Here is a 24,400-nt window from a genome sequence, read left to right on the forward strand (position 1 = left end):
CCACAAACCCTGACATTTAAGTCCAACATATATGTGGCATGAATTTTCTACATCCCTTCACTTCATCTAGGAAGCAAACCACCTTTTATCTTACAACCTCTTTTCTACTAAATAATCCTGCATGTGACCACTACCTATTTCCAGCCTCTGGCAATCGAATTTAATGGGCAAGTTCCAAGGCTTAGCAAGTATCCTAGGGACAAGTCACCTACTGCACAGCCTCGGGACTGCATCAGCACTATATACCCTGCTGCTGAGTGAGGCACCGGGACAGCGCTGGGACAGCTACATCTCCTCCTGTGTGCTGCTTCCACTGAGTAGAAGGGGATGGAAAAGACATAACTGGCATGATTTAAAAATTCAGCTGGAAAATAATTTGTCACTCTTTTTAAAAAAAAAAATCTGTAAAATCAAAACTCTTTCTTCTTTGTTTTTTTTCCTTTTTTTTTTTTTTTTTTCCCCCCAGCACAAAGTGTTCTAACCACTGAGGGTACCTCACCGGCGCCGAGGTTCTAACTCCCGATCAGCTGCACACGGCCGCCACCTCCTGGCACAAATCTGATTTCTTGTGGTCCCAGAAGGTGCAGACTCCATCTCTGGCAGGTCAGTGCCTATCGAGCCAGCTGCAGGCAGACCCATGCAGTTCTCGAAAATGCTTCCTATGTAGAGCTCCCTTGTTATATATGTTATCCTTACTTTGACAGGAAAATTAACCGTTTATTTTCTGTCAACCATGCCGAAAAAGTGACAGTTAAAATTACTTACATGCAAGGATGGGTAAATCTCACCCTAAAACTTCAGCTAAATACTCAAAACTATGCTTCAGTCAGCTACCTTTTGGTAGTTACCTCTCTAGGAATGGTACCACAGCCTTTACAGCTGTTCTGCCTTGTTGGTCACACTAATGATTTCTGCAAGTCTAGCCACCTAGAGGGATAAGCCTGGATTGGATATGGGGTTAGTCCTCTCTGCCTGCAGGACCAGCTCATCAGCCATGCTTATGGAGTCTCACTACTGAGCTAGATTAGCTAAAGGAGGAAATGCATAATCTGGGATGCTTCCTGGTTTCAATGGAGGAGGGTGGGAGGAAAAAAGGCTGCTATCTCAGAACGGTTTTGCAGTTGGCCAAGGGTTGGGCCAATGCAAGCATTCAGTCCTGTCCTACTGCTGATGACTGAAGGAGCCCTGTGGCAGAGGTAATGGTTGACTGCACTCAGGGCTTGTACATCTTGTACTGTTTTAATTCTCCTCTATTTATTTTTGTCTCCTAAACTGCCAAAACTTCTAAAACTATAATATATATGTTTTTAATAATGATTGATTTGTGATTCTCTAGCACATCTCTTGATAAATAGTCTCAAATATGAAAGTACATGCAGTCAAAAGTACAAAGTATTAGCCAGGATTTATAGTCAAACATCTATAATCATGCAACTTACCATTTTCACAAATCTCCTCAAAACAGGATGAAACACACCCCAAAGACCAGCAGGATCCCATTTAACCCAGTTGCTTAGATAACATCAGGTTTGGTTTAAAGTACATTCACCTTAGCACCACCCAATAAAGAATCCACTGAACTTATAAACCTTAATAGGCCCATTACAAAGAGCCAAAAGAAAGGGAACAGTCTTAGTATAATACAAAGTTTATATGGGACTAGATTAATTCTTTCTTTTCAATATAGAGCTGCTTTATCAGGCAACACTATTCCATATCCTGCTGGACTGACAAAGACCTAGATACCTACTTGCAGAGCACCAGAGCACCTTTAGGCTGAATCCCAGCAGCATCAGAACATTTTCATCACCAGACTGCACTAGCATCTTCCTCCATAAAATATCATGTTCTAAATACCTATATATATATATATATATCTGTATAAATACCATGTTCTAAATTCTTCTAGCAAGCATCAAACAAGTTCTGTAGAACTATGCCAAATTAGCACAGCTTCCTGTTGAAAAGTGACGTTTCCCCCAGCACACAGCTGCATACCAACCTGATGTTCAGCCACGAAAGCATGGGGGTTGTACCTCCACCAACAATCCACACAGTGAAAAACACGATGAGCAGAGTTGTTGAGAACATCATTTGGTGGGAGTAGGTAGCAGTATCTCGTATAGCCAGAGCAAATGCCATGGCTCCCCTGAGACCTAGCAGAAAGAATGAAACAGCACAGCTTCAGAAGTGCAGACGTGACTGTGGACAGCACAGCACCTTCCCTTGCTCCCTCCCACCAAGTGTCAGGCAGAAAGCACTGGGCTATAGCAGCTTTTAATTTCCTTATATTCCCTGACAAATTATGCCCTGGAATAATTTACAACAGAATGTTGTAACTCTCCTTGTTTCCTACAACTTAGAGAATACACAAGTGCTGTGAAAAGGTGTAAATACTTCCAGAAACTAACAGGAAAGGAAGACAGAAACAAACATATTAAGAACAACAGCAAAACATTATGTAAGTCAAGCAGCTTCCTGAATCCAGATGAAAATTCAGACTTTTCCAGTTGAATCCATAATTGAAATGTGAGTTCTTGACCTGACATTTTTATCAGCTATAAAAATATTCTAGTTAATTACATGGTCACAGGCAGACTATATCTTTCCTCCTCTCCTCTGCTTCCAGTTAGGACACTTCAGTAGCAAGAGCAAGCCATGGCATTGGACCACCAGACTTCTTATGTAGAGGAACCACAGGATGGTTAAGGTTTTAAAGAACCCCTGGAATTCATCTGGTCCAATTCTTCTCTTTGAACAACCCCTGCTCTACCTGCAGTAGGTTGCACAGGACCATGTCCAGATGGCTTTTGAATATCTCCATGGATAGACATGCCACAACCACTCTGGACAATTTGTACAGTGTCTGGACATAGTAAAAAAGATTGTTTCCTGTTCAAACAAAACTTCATGTGTTCCAGTTTGTGCCCATTACCTCTGGGCCTGGCACAGGGCACCACTGAAAAGAGCCTGGCTCTATCCTCTTTATATCCTCTTTGGTACAGAGGATTCCCCGGAACTTCTTGAGGATGCACATGTTTAGACACACAATACATAATTTGCCTGAAATTACAAGCTGAAACAGTTGTCTATGTGACAGAAATTACAAGGCAATTTAAGTCAAATACCTTTGTCCAACTAAACGGGAAAGGGTACCCATAAATACACCTCAATTTTCTCAGCAGGTGTCTGTTTCTGCACAATGTGAACATCCTCTCAGCTAGAAATAACCTTTCGGAAGAGATGCAGCCCAATTCTCCCATGACCTTCACAAGCACTTCAAATGAAAATGCTCTATTCCCAGCATGAAGTGCTGCCTGCTGTGAGCAGGTAGCATTTCGAGATGTCACCCACTCCAGACAGGGCACACTTTCTGTAAAGGCTGAAAGACACATGATGGCATGCTGCAGCAATCAGTAAGTAAGCCTTCCCTTTAGGATGCATGAGTGTGGATCACAAAAACAGAAGGTAGCAGAGTCAATTGCTTATGAGTTAAAATTAAAACTTTTTCACTGCCCAGAATTTTTGCTCTTACCTGAAAACATCATCATGTGCTGAAAGCTCCAGCTGATCTTATGCCTTCTGCCCAAATTCAACAAGAAGGAGAGGGGGTAGATATGTGCAGCTCTGCCCAAAAAGATTGCAACCTGTTTGCAGCTGAGAGTTAAGGATTTCTTTTTCCTGAGGTATGCAGTTTTTGGTACCTTACATGAAGCTTTTGTTTTAGTAAGAGATTTCATTTAGTAAGAGATATCATTATATCTTCGTCCTATAGCTGTGTATTTAAAGCAGACTTTCCCCAATTTTATGCAACTTGTGCATGCAAAAGTGATTGCACAAAATAAAAATTTTTACTAATATAACTAAATTTTTAGATGCACAGTGAAATTATATCTAGTATTAAAATTATAAATTGTACAAATGTAGACTTTACTTTGAAAATTCACTTTAAACAATTATCACCAGCACCATTCAATTTTGAGTTTTGGAACAACAGAAATGCAGCCCTGTATACAGAGGGGAAACCAACTTAAGACCAGCAAGTGGCCACCCCATTATGACTCCTGCAGAGGCAAAATATCCTAATGGCTAGCAAACACCAGTACAGAGTTACTAAGAATATAAATCCAAAAGCCATTTGTCAGCACTAGAATAAAGTTGAAAAAGAATAGTGAAAGTATTGCAGAAATTGATGACAGTAGGTGGTAAGCACCCCCACTGTGGTGCAAAACATCCAGTGGTTCCAGTGAAGAAGCAGAAAGCTGAAAACACTCTCCACTGTATAAGGAGCACTTTGGGAAAAATTAGAGTGGTGGGTGAAATCCTGTAAAATGACAACATGGCCAGAAGCCAAACAAACACTGATCATTTGCTGCTGGCATGGGAACATTAGAAGAATAATACTTCTCCCATGGAAAAGAAAGAGTATAAGAGCTCTGGACATCACTGGCCAGACACCACTTTACTTTAGCCATAGCTAAAGCAATACTATCAGCAGGGAATATCTCTAGGAAAATCAGATTTTGATTATTACTTTGTACAATAACCCTCACGTAACTATTCCAAGCAAATTTTACACCAGTCCTTTTGAGAACTGCAAAAATCAGTCATCAGAAGCCATCAAGACTAATGTATGTAGGATAATAGCTAAGATTTTGCCAAGGATGCTGAGGCTCTAGCTCTGTCTTTACATTCCAGCCTTTCACTTTCAACAACTGGTGATGTTTCTACCTTTCACTCCTGCAAGTTGTAAACTCAATGGGGACCACAGGTGTTGAGTAAAACACGGATGCTCGTACTAGTTGCCCTCCTCACAAAGGTAGAAAAGCACTCAAGAGGCAACAGAGGTTAAGTGTAGTGGTAGAAAAAGATGTGGAAAATGTATTAGAAGGCAAAAGTAGAGAAGCAACTACTGAAAATAAACCCAGGGTGGACAGCACATCTTGAGAGCAGATAGAAGGCCACACTAAGCATGAAAAATTACATTGCTTAGTATACCAGGTGCAACTATTCTGTTCATCTTTATCCAGTGTCTGCCTGGAGCATTTCTTAGGTCAGAAAACTGGACATGAGCATTTCTTAGGTCAGGCTCTGGAGCATTTCTTAGGTCAGAAAAGTGGACATGAGGTGACGCAGGAGAAAATTTATTACTGTTCCAGAAAAAAGTAAATGGCCGAAGGAAAATAAAATTAAATGTGGTAAATCCTGAGAAGTAGTACAGAAAACAGTAGAAAGAAGAGAAAATAAGTACATCTCATGCATGGCCATCTTTATATGTCCTTTTACAGGGTTTTACCTCCATTGCCAACAGCCCTACTCCTACAGCAGGCAGAGGGAAATGACGACTGGAAGACTAGCTCCCATTTCTTCATGCACACTTATAATTTGCTGAATATTCAAGCAACCAGGAATATAGCGAGGAGAGAGTTACACAACTCATTTCAACAGGGGCAGGATGCAGAGCTTACATGAGTGTGACTACCACAAAGTGTTCTGTTCTGGGGAATTTGAGAGTCAGGTACCAAGTCAACCAGAGACAATGGCAGAACCTTTAATCGTGTACCCTTCATGTAATGGTCTGCACCCCAGTTCAGTTCCCTTCTCCTCCCATCACCTGAAATGCTGACCTCTGGGGAATTGCTCAAAGATGATCTATTCACCCACATTCCTTTTTATGTATTTGACGTTTGCCCCGTACTTTCTCAAGGGGCCACTGGAAGTGGAGAGAAGAATTAATCCTTTCCTAGGTCTCCAAAGTTCAAATACAAGAACAACACAAGCAGTGTTGGCTGTCAATAGCCAAAGCACACAGTAAAGCATATTCATTTCTTATCTAGTGAAATTCTATGGCTTCTAACATTCAGGTACAGAGCCAGCAACTATGTGGCACAGAGGCCTTAGGGCTTAGATGTAAGGTGTAACCAAAGATTTTTCTCAAAATTATTGTGCGTGCAAGATATTAGGAAAACTTAGGCCAGCCACCATTCTCTGTTTGGCAAAGCCAACAGGCATCACAAGATTTTGGGCACATAAGAAAATAGAGAAACCTCACACAATGAAAAAGGATACAAAAGCTCCAATAATGAAAACTGGGCTGAATATGTGCTTCTGGAAAGTAAACAGTGCCAAGCCCATATAAGAAAATATGAAGTTCTCAGCCAGGAAGTGCAACACCTCAAAGAGCTAGAGAGAAAACCATTGCATGTTAAAGGCCATGTAAAAAAGATGCTGTAAAAACAAAAGTACATGGACTACTACAGCAATGCACTGTAAAAAAGGTAAAAGACATCCTTGCCTGCTTAGTGCGACTTCTTGATTCAACTGACAAGTTATTGTATGTATAATGTGCCTGGGTAATTCCACAGAAGAGGACAGCCACCACACCTGTGAACAGAACCACATGTAAAAATCAATCTGTTTACTGCCAGCTCACCACACTTTCCCTTCACCAGCTCCATTTAATTTACACATCATTCTTAACCTTGATATTTTATGACTCTTCCATTCAAGTGAGTGAGATATCAGGTTAGGGAGATGGTGTCTGAACCAAACCATTGCCTTTGTTACACAGTGAGCTGCAGCTTCAACATTGAACAGAAGGAAAAAAAACCCAACAACCCAGCTTTAGGCACAAACATATTTCTCATTGAAAAGATTTAGTGAGAAAGTGAAAAAATGGCTGCTGAGATGGACTTCTGTGCTTGAATCCAAGCAACTTACCAGTAAATCCGCACGCTTCTGCAAGCAAGAAAGTGCTCCAGGACATCAAGAAGAAGAGAGCCGTTTCCAGCAGGGGGAAGCAGTGCAATTTGGTAAACTTTGTCACGTTAAGTCACTTGTTAAGGGATCAAAAGGAAATCCTTTGGCTTCTCTATTCTCAGTACTTTTGAAAAACACTTTTATGTACTAGCAGCCCATGCTTGTCGGAAAAAAAAACCACTTTTGATGCTGAAAAATGCAAATTCCAACACATGAAGGCAAACTTCAGACTCAAATTGCAACAATCAGTTTTGGCTATTTTTGTTGTATGTCCATAACAAAGTGTGGCTCCACACCTTAGAAGTAATATTATCTTACTCTGTGGCTCCCTTTGAAGTGCTAGCAAGGAAGGGATATTTACCTGCTGTTCCTTTTAGACCGTGTGTGCCTTGGCTTTTCAGGGAGTTGGTGGGGGAATGATGTTTTGTTCACCCTGCCAACCTCAATTATGAGTCCCACTCCCACATTCAAATAAAGCATAAAACCCATTCAAAAGCATTTAATTTACACAGTTGTTCTTGAATACAGCAACCCTAAGATCAACAACAATTTTTATTCTCAGATTTGTTAATAAGTCTTTTCCAGCAGGAGTGGCTACTTCAATACTTTTAAGGCAAAACAATTGCTGCCTACAAAATGTATTTCCTCTCCTTGTGCTGATGTGTTTTAGAGAAAAAGCCAACTCAGAGCAGCTCAGCTTTTCAAAGGAAAGAAAAAACAAATTCATCTTGCAGAGGAGAGCAAAACCTGAGAAACATCAAAGCACACACTGAATTAACAATTCATACAGCTACTGAAGAAGGGGAACAGATTTCAGTAGTGTTAAGTTTAGCTCTTCACACACTACAAAAAAAAAGTTGTTCACCTATTTATAGAATCCTTTTGGTGCTGGTTTTTTCCTGAGCACTACTCTGGCAGGAGGCACAGCTGAACTGTGGTGCACACTGTCTCTGAGGTGCAGACAGCTATGCACAGTTCATATGGAGGCAATCAGGACCAACTCTCCACTCACAGCTACTTCTTGCTGACATTCCCTGCTAACTTCGACTAGGACAAACTTATACTCCAGACACACCTTCAGCCATGACCTTACTTTGTCAGAAGGTTGCTCTCAAAACAAAGCCCAGAACATCATTTAAAAAAAAAAAATTGATCTTCACATTGGCATTATACCAAATATAAAATGCAGCATTCTTTTTAAAACAGCTGTTAATTCTGCACAGAAACCACCTTAGACTTCTGAGCTCAGCTGAATTCCTCCCCACCACTTCCCCCAAACAGATCTATTTTCTAAGATCATGCTTCTGAAGCAGCAACATCCACCATAACAAAAACTGGAACCCATTTCCCCACAGAGTACTCAGATAATCCCAGTGGCTCAAGGGACATTCATGGATGCCTAAGGAAACTGGATAGCCACAGTCACTCCATGGGAGAGGAAGAGGTTAAACCTTGTTCCCCCGAAGTTAGCAAATGGGTTTTGTCAGAACCAGTTCTTTATTTCCAGTCTTTTCTGGCAGTTTTGTGAATCAAACTGTTTATTCCCTTGGCTGTTATTGTCAGTAATCACAACAAAAATGTTTCATTAAATCTGAAAACTTGTGCTCATAATTTTGGAGGAAGCTCAAGGTGAGAGAAAGGTAAGAAAAGAAAAACATTTTATTATTTCATATAATTGATCAAATTGAAATGTTAGCTGAAACTAAATTATTCTTTTTTTTCTTAATTTTTTCTTTATTTGTTAGACATGGCCTTGTATTTCACATCTTTTCAACCAGTCAGATGCTGCAATTTAGTAAAAATATACAATGTGGTACTATAATTTAACTGTTTTTAAAAAAAACACAGACAGCTTGCTGAAAGCCAGAATAAGTCCTTGTATATTATCTGCATAATTTGGAAACTGAGCTCTCTATCTATTCTCAAAGGACAGTGCATGACTGCATTAAACCCCTTACTCAAAGAAGTACAAGTATGGGTACTTCATGCTATAGGAATATTAACTTCATCCTTAATTTATGGGTTCTAATCAGATATGAATAGTAAAATGCAAATTTTGTTTGCTTTTACGTCATTGCATGACATTAAGGATGTTTCCAAAAGAAAATAGCCATATAATTAAACAACTAAAGAAAAAGAACAACACAAAACCAAAACAGAACAAAAAGACAAATATCCCCACCACTCAGACAAAATGCCACCACAGAGGCTTTGCTCTGAACAGCCTCACATCACCTTCCAGAGCACAACCATTAGAAAAAGCAAGGATGGTTGCTGCTTCAGAAGCATGACTTTACAAAGTGGATCTGAATGCCTTTCAGCCAAAACCCACAACAACTGCATTTGAGAGTGAGAGCTAAGGATGGCTGGTAGCCTAAAAGCCAGAGGAGGAACCATGGTTCTGGGTCACATAGATTGCAGATCAGTGGAACTGAGACTGAACACTAAAGCATCAACAGCATATCTTCTCTGATATACTTAAAGGGTTTCCATCACGCAGACATGTCAGGAAAATCTGTACAGTTCAGACAGTACTGCTTCAGAGTCACAGGTTCCTGATCATTGTACAGAACATCATATTTTTTCCTTTCAGGTCAGGGTTCAGAAGCCTAGGCACATCACAGCAGCCTGGGATATGTACAAATATGGCTACACTAGCCTGTCAGAAAGCAAAGACTTCAGCTTGTTCCTGAAGAAGTATCATGACTCCTGGAATAGGTCAGGCTGGAGAAGGTCTACTGCCTGGGCCTAAAACAAGACCCACACAAATTGCTTGCTAAGCACCTCAGAGATCTAACCAAATAACAGCAACAAGCATCAAGAGAACAGAATAGATTATGCAAGGTGAGTTAAACTCTCACAGAGATAAAATCTTATCCAAGGTGTATGATATCAGATTTCTGGCAAAAAAGTTTAAATGCAGGAGTCAAAGAATGCTGTGGGGGTCAGAAATAGCTGAGAGATTTTGCTGAAGACAGAATCAAATACGATTTATCATAGGAGATGTCTTTCAAGACTAATAAAAAATCTAGGTTTTATAACTCCATAAAAAGAAACTAAACATTATTAACACATGCCTTGGTTTGCCGCAGCAACATCACTAAAACTTCTACTATGGCCACAGTTTTATTGGAAAGGCTTCATTTCTGTAGGTACCTATAATGCCTTTCTATAGAAAAGAAGTCAAATGAATACTGATCACATCTTCATGCTCAGAATTAAACAAGCTAGAGTCAATTCTGCTATAATGGGAAACAGGAAAGCCCTGATAATATCCACATTTGCCATCTCAGCTGGAATACCAAATATGAAAAAGGATATCAGAGCTGTCACAACCCCTGTCACTGCTCCCATCATGAAAGAACCACTGAATATTCCCAGGAAAACACCAACAGACTTGAAAAATGCTGCAGCATCAAAAGCATGGGTATTTTCACCTGTTGGCTGGTAGGCAACTATAGATCTAGAAAGAGAGAACACAATGACAAGTTAGAAGTGGCATCAGGAAAGAATTTTTTTCTGTAACAACACTACCTGAGCTACAGGGAGACAATCCCAGGCTGAAGCATATGTGTCATTCTGGCCTATGCATGCATTAGGGACCTTGGAAAATGTCTGCAATGGTTATCAATCCAGTTAAAGGCAATCCATTTAAACTTAATATAATGCTTCTCAGAAAAAGCATTTATTTTAGACAAATGCCAAAATCAATTTAGGAATTTCAGAGTAGAAATTCCCATAGTTACTTACGAGGATAATACAATGGCAACAGCATCATTCAGCACACTCTCTCCGAACAGAAGGGCATAGAGATCGACATCAGCATGCAGCTCATTAAATATTGCTAGCACGGTAACTACAGAAAGAAAAGAGGAAAACAACACTGCAATGACTGCACGAACTGTGGAGCAGACTTTACAGTTTGGCTAAAGCAAGAAAACCCAGGAACTGAAGTGCAGGATCAAAACTAAAACAGGAAACCATAGTCATGTTTACCTACAAGTAAGCAATTCCTCCACCAGTTTTAGGGCAGCTCCATTAAGAGGTGGCTCTTTTGTCCTCCCATCTGCATGGTGTTCATAGCAAGGCCCCCATGATCAAGGGGCATGGGGCAGACAAAGACCTTCTACAAAAGCCCTGATATTATTTTAGGACATGTTCCATATAAAACAGTAAGCAAAATGTTGTGCAGCTCTTCCTGCTTTTAAAAGCTGTATGGATTGTTGACACAGCTTCATTATTTCAGCCATTGTAAAATAGTACAAATAATCCTAGGTGTTCCCCTAAGTATCCATTATGCCACAGGTGTGAATTTCCACATAATTTAAAAAGGACAAAAGTGCTAAATATTTATAACTGTTCTTTCAAGAAAATTCTGAGATGAAAGACCATGATCTTGAAGATGTACCCATATAGGCACTTCAAAAATCACAAGGTGATTTTTTTGCATAAATTGTATGCAACCACCAGCTGTTCAGAGCTCAGCTCAATCAAAGGAGCTACTTCCCATTTTCACACTAATCACCACTAAGCACCTCAAATAAACTGCTTTAAATGTCAAGCTGCATACTTCAGCACTCCCCACTCTGGTCCCTGGCCTTTGCCAGCCTTACAAACTGTTCTGTCAAGTGGAGACTTCAATGTGAGCCTGCTTGTCTCTCTACATAAGGATGTCTACATTATTTGGGCAAAAGCTGAAATTACTTGGCCAGAAAAGCATTCTTTGGCCTTAACTTATAAAACATGGAGTTTATTTGAAAGAGGAACAGAAAATCCCCCACGTACAGAAGATAAAAGTTTCAAATACTGCTCTTAAACTACCCAGCCCCAAGCAATGTAGCTGCAGAAGGAAGTCCTGCTGTCCAGAAAAAGCAACAATTTCATCTATTTGCTATCCTAAACTTGATGCACACTTAAAAAGAAGACACTTAAAAAACATTTAAGTATTTGAACAGGAGAGTTAGACTTTTCTCCAAATATACCATGATGTCAGCCAGTTCAGTCACAACTCAGCAGAGAACAGCTTTCAAAATACTCAGAATTTGTATGTATTTCAGAGAAGAGGTTCAGAGATACTAATATGAGATAACTGAAAATAGAGTCCTGTTAACATGAAGCTGAAAATCCTAACAATAAGGTTATTTTGGAAGGTTATTAAAAATGTTCATCAAGCTACCTGGATCAGTGGCAGATATTATCGCTCCAAAGAGGAGGCAGTCTGTGTAATAGAATTTATCAGACAGCTGACCCACCAGCTTCATCAGTTTCACAACCCCATACATGAGATTCCTGAAGAGAAAGAAGATAAAATATTCCAAGTCAAACAATCTGGTACATTTCAGACAGACCAAGGGAAAGCACAAGCAACAGTATTTCAGACAGGCTTGTTGATGCTACAGCTCAGTGGGACATGGCCACAGTGTAGCAGAAAGCTCTCAAAGTGAACTTCCCTCTTTTCCCTGTGAAGCAAATCAAGCAATATGTGATTCAGAAGACATCATATAAAACCAGTAAGTCTGAAATCTTCACACAATTAGCACAGAGTCTACATGTTTCTTCCATTTCCCACCAAGTTTTCTCTGCTCAAAATCCCCCTTAGCATTATTTAAACACAATACATAGGCCAAAAGCTCTGCTGTAAGAATAATCTATAATAAGAGATTACTTCTCTAGTGCAATTCTTTGAGAGACAAGCCAAGGTCACCAATCCCATTCAGGATTTCTGTTATTCAGAATATCTACATAAAAAACCCCAGTAATATGAGCAGGATAAGAGATTGTAGGCAAGCAAATCAATGTGACCAGCTATCTTAAACTAAATGTGTGTGTATATACATTCACAAAATATCTATATGTAGGCAAAGAGAGAGAGTGTTTATCAGCTTAAGCTTTAGTGCAGAGAGGAACTGATATCAGAGTTCACTTACCCAATAATAAAACAAGACACTGCTGTTCCTAAAAAGGCGTAAGCCAAAATGGACCCCAAATTCCTGAAAAAGTGTCTCTGCACAAGAAAAAGAGGTTTATATACTTACTTCAGAAAAGTTATATTGCCCATTCAGAACCATGTAGCACACTACTTCACTTGCATCAATACACAGAAGCACACTTCTATTTCAGAGAAACATTTCAATTACTGCTATGTAAATTCAATCTAACTTCAGTAAATTGAATAAACCAGATCTGTGCCATGCATTAGACCCTACATGTAGCTTACTGACAGAAAGCTTATTGACAGAAACCAGCACCAATTCAGGGTCTCTTCAAGCAAGATCAGAATCTGGGCTCTTCTGCCATTAAGGGTCTGGCAAATCTCCACTGGGATTCAGGGTTAGGTCTGCCTCTCAGCATAATTTACTGCATTTTGGACATTTGAGAAGGACCAAAACAATTCATAACAGAACATCATTTACTTTAAATGAAACTGACATCAATGTCTGGCTAAGTTCAAAGGAAAACAAATCAGCAAAATTAAGTAGGGTTTAATACATTTATACTCAAAAATATATGTATTTTCTCTTAAAACAATATGACCTAACCATCTCTGGAGGAAATTAGATTTTTCTTACTGTAAGTAAATGCCTGAAAGGAGACTACAATCCTGAACAAATCAGCAATCTCTCATTTAAGAAAAAGGATCTATTCTCCTCAGAAGTTATTGCACTTACTTTCTTCAGGCTATAACCAGCATGAAAAATAATAGGAGGCAATAGAATGTTGAAGAAAACTTCTGGGTCAAATGTTACCTAAGAAATAAAATATGAAATTTCAATTATAAACAGACATATACAAATTGTTAGAACTTTCTCCTCATTCATTTTCTGACAACCACTATTTTTGGTTAATGAAATAGATAAGCTGAGCCTCTAAAACATTGGCCAGCTCTATTTGTACATAGCAGCAAAAAGCTGCAGCTCCTGTTGGTAAATAGCATCTAGAAAGAACAGGCATTACCTTGGTTACTCATGATCTGGCAGCAGTCCCAAACACAGTCCCCTATTTTAAATTAAAAATTTCTAGCAGAAATGATGCTGGAGAAGATATCTCCTATTGTATACCTGATACTGGCATAGCTGCAGATGAAATGCTGTTTTAGCTTACTTTTTTTGTACAAATTTAGTCACTGAATAATTATTGTAAGCCAATCAAGTCAGATACAAGACTGGTTTTCAGAAATTTGGATCATACACCTCTTCCATGTATTTCAGTAGGAGTTCCAGATATCCATGAAGGACTACACTACATTAATAAAAACAACAGTTAAAATGCAAACAGAAGACCTCCACACGTATGAGATTAACTAGGCTCTCTTCACCCACTACCTAAGCACAAGTTAGAAGACAAACACTACAACTGTGCCCTTCCAGAGCACATTTCAGCTCAGACCTGAAATGCCTGAGCCCTTCCAGACTCATTTCAGCTAACCTGAGATACCTACAGCAGACAGATACACATAGGCAGCTAAGTTCTCTTCATCATCTGCAGAAAGAAGTACTTTTAGATCACAGTCCTATGCTTCAAAGTCTAGCTTTGATACACACAAAAGGTGGCTAATTCCTGACACTGAATAAAAAGGCAAATAACACATCTGAGTAACTGCTGGTAGGTGAATTTTACTTCCAACACCAGACTGCCTCATTTGGTGATTTATAGGGTGGAAGCAGTAACTACTTCCTGGCAATAAACAGATTTTAAAACCCTAGGGGAAAAAGACCAAAACAACAAGAAACAATCACTTTTCACTATGAAATTATAATTTTCCTTACTTTGCATTTGTGCAAGGCAGCACAAGGCTTTTTTTTTCTGTTCAGCTGATCTCCGTAAATTCTACAGATGTTAGAAACATACATTAAGTCTTCAAACCAAGGCCTTTAGGAAAGCACCACATACAAGTAACAGAGCACAGTTTCTCCAACAACCATATAATACAGAAGGTGCTTTTGAATTAAGCATTGAAGTGCTGTTACTGTCAGGAATACTGACACTTGGCACTGCCTGAGGTTCAAACGGGATGGAGGGGGAGGGAAGCATAGATGAAGGAGAAACACTTAGCCAAGCATGTGAAATGGCGTAGCCTCACCTTTCTCAACATGTCATTTTGCTCCACGTTGTGGATCTTGCCGGGGCTTATTTCCCCTTTGAGCGTGTACTCAAAGAACTTGCCGCTGACGTTGACCAGCAGGGTGGTGAAGGGCCTGTCCTCCTGCGAGCAGCTGAATGGTTTGTCGTGGCCACTCGTGGAGGGAGTGCCATATCTCAGGATCACCCCAACTATGAGTCCTGGAAGAGAGGTAAAAATCTAAAAATCCATGAGGCTGATTTGCTACTCCTGCACTTTAACGAGTTCCAATCATCATCCAAGGGATCGTGCATGAACTTGACAAGTATATGGGCATCATAAACACCTTGAAGTGAATTGTTACTATCAGTTTTCTGCAGAGGAAGAGAGGCCCTGATCACATCAAAACTACCAGTAAATCTGAAGTATCTGGTACCTGACTGAAGTGACAAACAAATGATTCCATTTCACTTTTTGTCTTCCTCACCCTCATTCGCACCTCAAAAGTGTAAACCCCCAATCCCTCACATCAAATACATGTCACCTGCCTTAGGACAGAACCAAGCAAACACACCATTGCCAGAAAACATCAACTGCTGGAAACACCTGACTGTAACTGCTCTGGAATGGTGATGTTTGCCATATTATTTTATGGCTGCAGCAAGAACACAGTTTTTAGTCTTACAATTCTAGGCAAGTAAACAATGCCTGTTGCACAATCTTCTGTGTACTCCACAAACTTTAAAACTAAGACAGATGACATGCACAAAGACGCCACTATATGACATTTGCAAGCATTTTCCACATTTCATATAAACAAAAATAAAATAAGGTGTAAATGAGCAATCATAAGAGATCCAGGATTCAGGAATATAGGACATATCACTTAGGCAGCAGAGAAAATCCAACCAGAAAATACTGTCAATAACAAATGCATCAGACACAGTGACAAAAATAATTCCTAACTTAATGCCAAGGTGCTGGAGAAGCACAATGCTCTAACTGAGCACCATTCCTGTTACAATGTACTAAGAACATCTGCAGAGAGAATGTATAAGAACAGTCAAAGTGGTTTTGGTCTGGTAAGTAAACAAATTGATACCCTCTTACTAAAGGCTCCCTGTTGCCTTAGGATGATCTGCAATTTAATCCTTGCTCCAGACAACTGCAAGATGAAGATGGATGTTTGGTGCTTTTGTTGACAAATCAGTAGTCAGTGTTGAGTTTGCTCCCTGTGATTCTCCGTCTGCATCCATAGTTTTTCCAGAGACTAAATGAAGCTGACAGGTAGTAACCAAAAAATAAATGAGGTAAAACAAACAAAAAAATCTACCACACATAACAAAAACCCCAAATAGACTTATTGTTATGACATAGTGCAAAGAGTAACCAAGCTGTGCCCCCAAAAAGCCAACCAAAGGAGCACACCTCATTCTCCTGAAGTCCATAGTAACAAAACCATTTTAATGCTAGAAGATACAGCAGGTAGCAGCTGTGACACTAGTGGGAGGCTCATCTCCAGCCTTTCCTCTCTAAGAACAGAGCAGCAACATGATCATTCCAAAGTAACTGGAATATTAAGATATATTTTGTTTAGAAAAGCGAAATACATACTCAGAGAAAACATGGGAAGAGATCTCCTAAACAAGATAAATCTACTTACTGAAATTTCAATGCTAACAATTCACATACACAGATTTATAGGAGCATCTCCTAACACCACCAGAGCATTTTGCAGCTGTGTATGATGGATGAGGCAGAAACACAGCTCTGCATAAAGTGGCAGTTTACAGCCAGTCGCCTCCAAACCACTTGCACTACCAGTTATGGCTACAGACCCCTTCACCAACCCAGCCAAGCGAGCAGCCCAAGATTTCTGCTGCTCTCACCCTTCTCACAGCTTGGAAGGGCTACGCTCACAGAAGACATCAGGAAGACTGACTGTGGTAAAAATTGATCTAACCAACATCAGCCAGAAATCCTGTAGTAAATCAGAATGCAAAACCAAAACTGTACAGATGAGCTTATACATAGCTGTGGCATAAAGCCAATTCTATATTGCTACTCAGCTGAGAATAGAGAGGGGGGCACTTCTTAGAGTAGCTTCTTAGGGTCAGAGACTGTCCTTACTGAATGCATTGCAAAAGCAGCTGGGAAACCCCATTACTGTTGGATTAGGAAGAGAAACCTGACAGCAGGAGGTGATTGCACAATACAACTGGATATAATCCACTTGTACATCCTCCTCCATAATAAGATATACCAGTTGTATGACAATTATATTCATAACCAGTACTTTCCAATTGAAGTGAAACATTCTATCCCATATCCTCACTCTCCCATGGCCCAGTAGCACAGCTACAGGGAATTTTCATATGCCTCCTATTGATAAAACAGCAAAATGGATTAATTTTTTTATACTGAGCACCATGCAGTTTAGGAACATGTGGTCTCTGCTGTCTTGCAGCAGGATGCACCTGGACCTTTGCTGAGGCAAAAGGCTGTCAGAAGCAGTCAAGTGGGTAAAGCCACCCACAGCTCAGTCATTAAAGGAAATATGTATGAAAACAGAAGGGGCCCAAGAAAGACACAAATTCCACAGCCAGTTTCATTAGCAAAATACTAGACATTTGTTAGTTCAGAAGATGAATCAGAAGAATGGAAAGCTCCCTAACTTTACAGAGGTACAGGCATACTGCTATATACATCACATAGTCCCAAACAAACAGGTTTTGAATATTGAAGTGAAACATTAAAGCACATATTTGACTCAAGTCATTAGTGCTTTTCCTAAAGATATTTGAAGTCTTCACAGAAAACTATTTGGAAGAATTTTCTGTTTTCTAATGAACATTGCATCTTCTACACACTAAAGTTACTGGACTTATTAGGTGATTTCTACATTGCATCTCACTTGACAATACAACATTAACAAAGCTCAGACAGCTCAGTCAGCTCCCCAAGATCACAAAAAGCTAACACCCCAAATGCTTTTCAGGCAGAAGAAACTGCCTGATTTATAGCCTCAGGAAGGATGCCCTCCTAAGCTGTTTGCCATTAGGTGTTATACAGAAGACCAGGGCATCCTCGGTAATTCTCTCTGGATACTTGATTTCAACCATTCCTGAAACATCAGAGTTGCAGCTGAAGAACAAAAGTAGAATAGAAAGAGATACTTGGAATTTTTCAATGGAAAAACCTAGACTAAATCTTACTTATAGGCTGTTAACATAAGCATAAATTCAGTATAGCTCTGTTGTTTATTTGGAAGCAAGGAATGGTCACTGGAATCTAGGAACAGATACAGAAGAACCAGTAAATAAACTCTGTGTTACTCCCACCCAAGGTGTTACTGCTGAAGAGCTTATGGAGAACCTTGAACAAAAGCAAATATTTTTCTCACTGCTTAAGAACACATTAATCTTCAAAAAAAGAACCTTTAGGCCAGATAAACCCAGCACTGCCTTTTATGGCAAGACTGTAACAAGAGAGAAACAGCTATAAATGGGTACAAATACTTCAAAATTTGAGAAGGGCCTTACTTTCAAAGTTTTGGGTTGTGGTAGCTATTGCAAGGGTAAGTTTACTTCATTGCTCAAACACTCTTATGAAGGATTATCTCAAAAACTAATACTCAATAACCTGTATGCATGACTTGCATTCTCATGTTTAATAGAGAGCATTTATGCCAGCAGCTGGCCTATACAATGCTGATCATGCAGGTTATATACAAAGAACATCTTACTAAAAATGAAGTGTTAAATCCTGGGAATATTTTGTCCCTTCTGAAACAAATCACTATTGGTAATGAAAAATATTAGATTTCAGACATAGTCATAGAATCATTTATGTTGGAAAACACCTAAGATCACAGAGTCCAACTGTTAACCTGGCACTGCCAAGTCCACCACTAAACCCTGTTCCTATGTGCCACACCTACACATCTTTTAAACACCTCCAGGGATGATTACTCATCCACCTTCCTGGGTAATTCCAATCCTTGATCGCCCTTTCAGTGAAAAAAAAAATAATCCTAATATCCAATCTAAACCTCCTTTGAAGCAAATGGATTGGTCAACACCAATCTAACAATACACCATTTAAAATGTCATCTTTACTTTTGGTTTTGTTTGAGTACAGAAGTCACTGAAGCGAGAACGTGAATTCAGAAAGGCACACATAACCACGAGTGCCTTTATCTGGTACGAGCTGTGGTCTGTGTGATTTCCAGCCCAGTTCTCTGCTGAAGCAGCCCTGAGGTTCCAGGGAGCGCCAGCTGGCAGCTGACTGCAGGAACCAGAGGCATTCACACTTCACATCACACAGTTTGATCAGTGAATTCAGCTGGATCTGTGACTCAGTGGAGTGGATCAATCCGTGAGCTCAAACCTGTTTAGATACAGTTTCTTTCACACACTTCTGGTAAAGAGCCAGGCGCTGAAAGCTGAGGGTCCTTCCCTTCCAACCTTCAAACTGAGGGAGACTTGGTAGAGATTTTACTGCTGTCTGCAGCTGCTCTCTGGGGACACAGAGAAGAGAGGGACAGAATCTTCTGGAAAGTGCACAGTGATTAAGACTGAAGACAACAAACTTGTTGCAATGCAGGTGAAAAAAATTAGGCAAGGCTTGTTTTTTAAAACAATGAAGTGTCTGGGCACCAGAACAGGCCGTCACAAAGGCTGCATAATCTCCTTCCTTGCATATAGCCAAAACTCATTTGAGTATGGCCATGAGCAATCCAAGCTGTGGGTGCCCACTGTGGGCAAAGGGCTGGACAAGACTACCTCCTAAGGTCCTTCCCATGAACATTTGGACCCCTCATACTGCAAACATTTCTTTTAAATCACCTTAATTGCTTTCTGGATCAGGTCTTGGGGCTATCTGTTGCTTTGGAGCTGGGTTTTTGTTTTGCTTAAATGACAGACTGCTCTCCTAACTCAGTAAGTCAGAGCAAGAGAAATAGCAATGAGTCTCGTCATAAAAGCCAAAAAGATCCAGCAGGCTAGGAGGGGGCTGCTTTTACTGCCTCAGCCCATCCTGGCTTGCCACCTGCCTTGGACCTCAACTGACCCTATCAAAAGCAGGCAAAAGGGGTGACCAGGAGATATTCAGCTAATTCCGCATAAATACAGGAAGGCAGGTACTGTGATACATCACATAAAGCACTTGTTGCTAGTACTTCTCTCTCCTTTTTTTTCTTTCTTTTTCTTTTTTAATGCAATAGTAGTATCTTTTGGAAGTGACACTAGAGCAAACCACTGACAGGTTTGTGAAGCTCAGCAACACTGTCAGTGGTGTCAGTCCTGGCTTGGCAGAGTTTGTCATCCCTTAGAGCAGCCCACACAGAGGCAGAATAGCACATTTTATGTACCTGGACACCAGCTTCTTCAGTGATACAGAGTAAAATACTGCTCACTTTTGAAAATACACACAAAGAATGTGAGGGGGAAGAAAGGATTTCTTATATTTAAAAGTCTATATTTTACTTCCCTACTTCCAAACTGAACTTTCTACCAGCTTGAGGGCAAAGAAACAAAGCTGAAAAAAAATTGGCAAGAAGGATGAAAGAAAGTCTTGTATGTATTTTCAAGGTGAAAGACTAATAATAATACACAGTGTTTATCACATGGATCATTTTTCTTCTGGATGTTTGCGTGCATCAAGATATTACACTTGCAAAGTTTTACTTTAAATAGCCTAAACACCAACAAATATTTTTCCTATTACAGTGTCATCCTTTGAACATCACAGTCTATACCTTCAAATTTCACAGTGATTTTTGAGGAAGTTTCAACACTTGCACAAAACACTTCAAGCATTTTTTTGATTCAGAACTGAGGCAGTAACACTGTATATTATTAAAAAAAAAAAAAATCAGATCACATGTTACATACCATCTCCAGAGGCACTAGCAACCCTCTCCCTATACCTATGTTTGCTTGCAATTTCACTGTACTACCCTGCACAGGAGGGCAGAGGAACACCACCATACAACTCCTTGAAGAAGGGTTAAGCCAGTGTCTGCTGGCCTCTGACAGCATCTGTATTTCCCATATACTCAGCACTGGTGAGGCCACACTTGGAGTCCTGTGTCAAGTTCTGGGCACCTCACTTCAAGAAGAGCACTGAGGGGCTGGAGCAAGTCCAGAGAAGGGCAATGGAGCTGCTGAAGGGTTTGAAACACAGGTCCTGTGAGGAGCAGCTGAGGGAGCTGTGATTGCTAACCTGGAAAAAAGGAGGCTCAGGGGTGACTTCATCACCCTCTGGAACCACCTGAAAGGAGGCTGTAGCCAGGCAGGGGTCAGCCTCTGCTCCCAGGCAACCAGCAACAGGACAAGAGGAAATAACCTCAAGCTGTGCCAGGGAAGATTGAAGCTGGACATTAGGAGGAATTTCTCCACAGAAGGGCTGATTAGACATTGGAACAGGCTGCCCAGGGAGGTGGTGGAGCCACCATCCCTGGAGGTGTTTAAAAAACAACTGCATGTGCCACCCAGTGCCATGGTCTATTGGCATGGTGGCCTTAGGTCCCGAATTGGATTTATCTCAGAGGTCTTTTCCAGCCTAATTGTGATTCTGTGATTCTGTCTTGCACTCAGCATGGCTAATCACCAACTGCTTTCTCAATGGTGCAATGTTGCCTCTTTGGCACTCACCAGCTTGTCACATCGCTGCAGAAGATGCAAACTTTGAAAAAGGGGAAGCAGTTTATGTGCAGCAGTGTGAGCACATAATAAATCCTCACTACATTTCAGTTTAAAAAAATTTAAAACCAGCCTTTTTCAACAGGAAAGGAAGGCAGAGGATGCCAATTTTTGATGTCTGGAAGAAATTTTGAGGATATCCAGACCCTAAAATTCTGAATAACAAGTTCAAGGTTATGCTTTGTCATTGCCTTAGGGCTATTTTTAGATAAGGAAGTTAAAAGACAATAAACAAGCGGGTAATTCTTCCTCCTTGTAGGCAGACAGCACTATGCTATCAAGGGCATCTTTGTAATAAGCATTTTATTCACTTTTAAAATAAGCCAAACTAAGCATAGTTTTGAATTTAAATAAACAGATTACACAAAAAGTTATTGGCACACTGTGCAGAACCAAATATCAAATTAACTTGTGCTGCCAGACACATGCACACTGTGCACTTGTGCCTTCTCACAAGTCCTTGATTCCAAAAATCTCACAGAAACGTAGGGATCTAGTTCTTTTTCATTTTGTGTCATGTTCTGTGATTTACATACTTACATGTATAGCAAAATGGTAAAAAAAAAAAATGAACTACAGGGGCAGGCAGGTGTGCTTTATTCTGTAATGCACATTCTTACTGACAGTGGGGTTGAAGAACAGGTTCAAAGTAGAAAGAAGACTGATTTAAAACACAACTATCAAGAGATTTAAACAGAGGATTGCTTTGGAATTTCAAAAGTTAGTTTCTGAACAACTATTAAGTTTCACATACAGCCTTACATTTACATGGGAGATTTATAACCCCAGAAAAATTAGTTTGTTCCAAATAATTTGGAGGGATGAGTAGACCCTATTAGCAAGAGGGCAGCCACATAAAGATTACAATAAATATGTGGCAAAATGACAGCCAGTAAGAAAAATTGCTGGTTTTATTCTCCGCTAGAATCTAAAATCCAGAAAATAAAATTAAAAAAAAAAGTTTAGAAGCATTAAAAAACCCCCTAAATCCACAAAACACACACACCCCAACCCGACAGCATCTGTCAGACAGCCTGAACTGACAGGCAGCCCTGGGAGAAGCTGCTGTCCTGTGCTAATCACATGTGGCCTCTGGTCCAAGCACAGGACTATGAGTCAAGGCTCCTGAGCCAACCCCAGCCTTAGTAATGACTCAGTGAAAGACCTTGGACAAGCTACAGGAGACAATTTAAAGAGAATCTCAACTTAGAAATAAAATACCACAGTTATAAAGGGCACAGGTATTTGTCAGAGATTACAGAGTCTGCAACTGATTTCAATTCAGGTGTTCTCAAGTTTAGTTACTGCATGATCATTGTTCCATGCAACACAGATTAAAGCATTTATAGCATTTGCTGTTAAATACTTCATAAATAACATTTAAAAGCTCCTTTATACTTTTCAAAACGTAAGTTTCCCTCCTTATTTATAAAACCCAAATAGTGAAAGCCATGCATGCACCAATACCACATGTGTTCCTACAGGTGTGAGCAGCAATGGGCTCAAAGACACCAACCTCTGCTCACTGTGGCTCCCTTTCCTTCCTTCACACAGGAGTGACTCCCTAACAGAGTGCCAGTTGCAACTGGAACCAGTCCTCTGCAGCAGCAGCAGAGCTGAAGGATTTCTTTCAACACAGACTTCTAAGCCAGATGAGTAAAACCCCAAACACCAAGATTCTTTCCCCTAGGCACATCAGTGACCATGCTGGCAGGCACCAAGAAGAACAGCAGGACCAGCTGCAGGTTTTTTAATTTTTATTATAAATATTAATATTATTTAATAATACATTATATAATATAATATATATATTGCGTATATATTATTTCTATAATTGTGTATAACAGAAAGTTTTCTATTCAATCCTTGTGTTCCATTACTGCTTTTTCTCCCATTTGCATGTTAGAACACTCATCATCATATCTCAAACAGGAGGCCACAAGTTCCTCAGAGTCTAAAAAATAATAATGTCAAGTCTTTTGTTACAAAAAGATTTACAGTAATAGCACCTGGCTCAGGCACTAGCAAGAAATGAGCTTCCAGTTAAAAAAAAAAAAAAAAACCCAAAAAAAAAAAAAAAAAACCCAAAAAAAAAAACCCCAAAAAAAAAATTCCAAAAAAAAAAACACACCAAAAAAAAACCCCAGAACATAATTATCCCCCCTCCTAAATCTTCAGCAGAAGGAGTTATTAATCTGTCATTGCAAGGAGTCAGGCTTCAATCTATAACCCCATTGAAACTCATTAAGCAGCAACAATCTCTTTCCTGACACTGTCATTTAATTTTGAAGGTTTGACTGAAGGCGAGGAGGAAGGGGGAAGGGGCAGGAACTGCATGCATCTTGGTACAGTTTTGGGTTCAGAGATCCTACAATAGCTACAAGGAGTGTTGCTGGGTCTGTTTTCTTACTGGGAACCTTTTGACATCTCATCCTCTGGCCTTCACTCACTTGTAGAAAGTAATAAGTATGTCTGGAGGCCTTAATCCTAAAAGCCATTTCTGGGAACTTCTGATTAGGATAGGGGTCAAAACAAAGTCTTAAGAGGAAAAGGACAAGAAGAAATTTGAACAAGGTGAATGAAATAAAACCCACACCAGAAAAGTTCTCCTTGAGACAACTATAAACATTCCAGTATGTCTTTTCCCAAAGCCCTTTTTGCACCAAGCCCTTTCCAGTTACTAACAACGCAACCTTCTACATGAAGGGGGGACAAAGGTTTCAAGCTGACTGAATTTTCAAGAAAACAATTTTTTGCTGAGGCAAGCCCCATGCTCTGTAGCTGTGGGCAGAAAAGCAACCGGCACTTGTAGATAAAATGATTTGTGGCATACAGAGAAATGTACTGACCCAAAAGACAGAAATAGCAGCAAGATGAC

General features: G+C 40.0%; 1 protein-coding gene across 3 annotated transcripts in view; it reads right to left on the reverse strand.

The window, feature by feature from the left end:
- The window catches only part of SLC9A7 (solute carrier family 9 member A7), a 69,186-nt gene that overhangs the window by 21,796 nt on the left and 22,990 nt on the right, over positions 1-24,400 (reverse strand). For all 3 annotated transcript variants that reach the window (XR_005955234.1, XM_041468541.1, XM_041468540.1), the window contains exons 2-12: positions 14,840-15,039; positions 13,428-13,505; positions 12,687-12,763; positions 11,936-12,048; positions 10,510-10,615; positions 10,081-10,222; positions 6,721-6,826; positions 6,296-6,384; positions 6,070-6,183; positions 3,536-3,647; positions 2,003-2,156 (exon numbers count right to left, since the gene is read on the reverse strand). Coding sequence is in view for 2 of the 3 variants with exons in the window: in XM_041468541.1 (XP_041324475.1) it covers positions 2,003-2,156; positions 3,536-3,647; positions 6,070-6,183; positions 6,296-6,384; positions 6,721-6,826; positions 10,081-10,222; positions 10,510-10,615; positions 11,936-12,048; positions 12,687-12,763; positions 13,428-13,505; positions 14,840-15,039 (1,291 nt within the window). In the remaining variant the exon portion in view is untranslated. The remainder of the gene's footprint in view (positions 1-2,002; positions 2,157-3,535; positions 3,648-6,069; positions 6,184-6,295; positions 6,385-6,720; positions 6,827-10,080; positions 10,223-10,509; positions 10,616-11,935; positions 12,049-12,686; positions 12,764-13,427; positions 13,506-14,839; positions 15,040-24,400) is intronic.

Source organism: Pyrgilauda ruficollis, unplaced genomic scaffold (genome assembly GCF_017590135.1).
Source record: "Pyrgilauda ruficollis isolate IOZ18807 unplaced genomic scaffold, ASM1759013v1 scaffold22, whole genome shotgun sequence".
NCBI classification, from domain to species: Eukaryota; Metazoa; Chordata; class Aves; order Passeriformes; family Passeridae; genus Pyrgilauda; species Pyrgilauda ruficollis.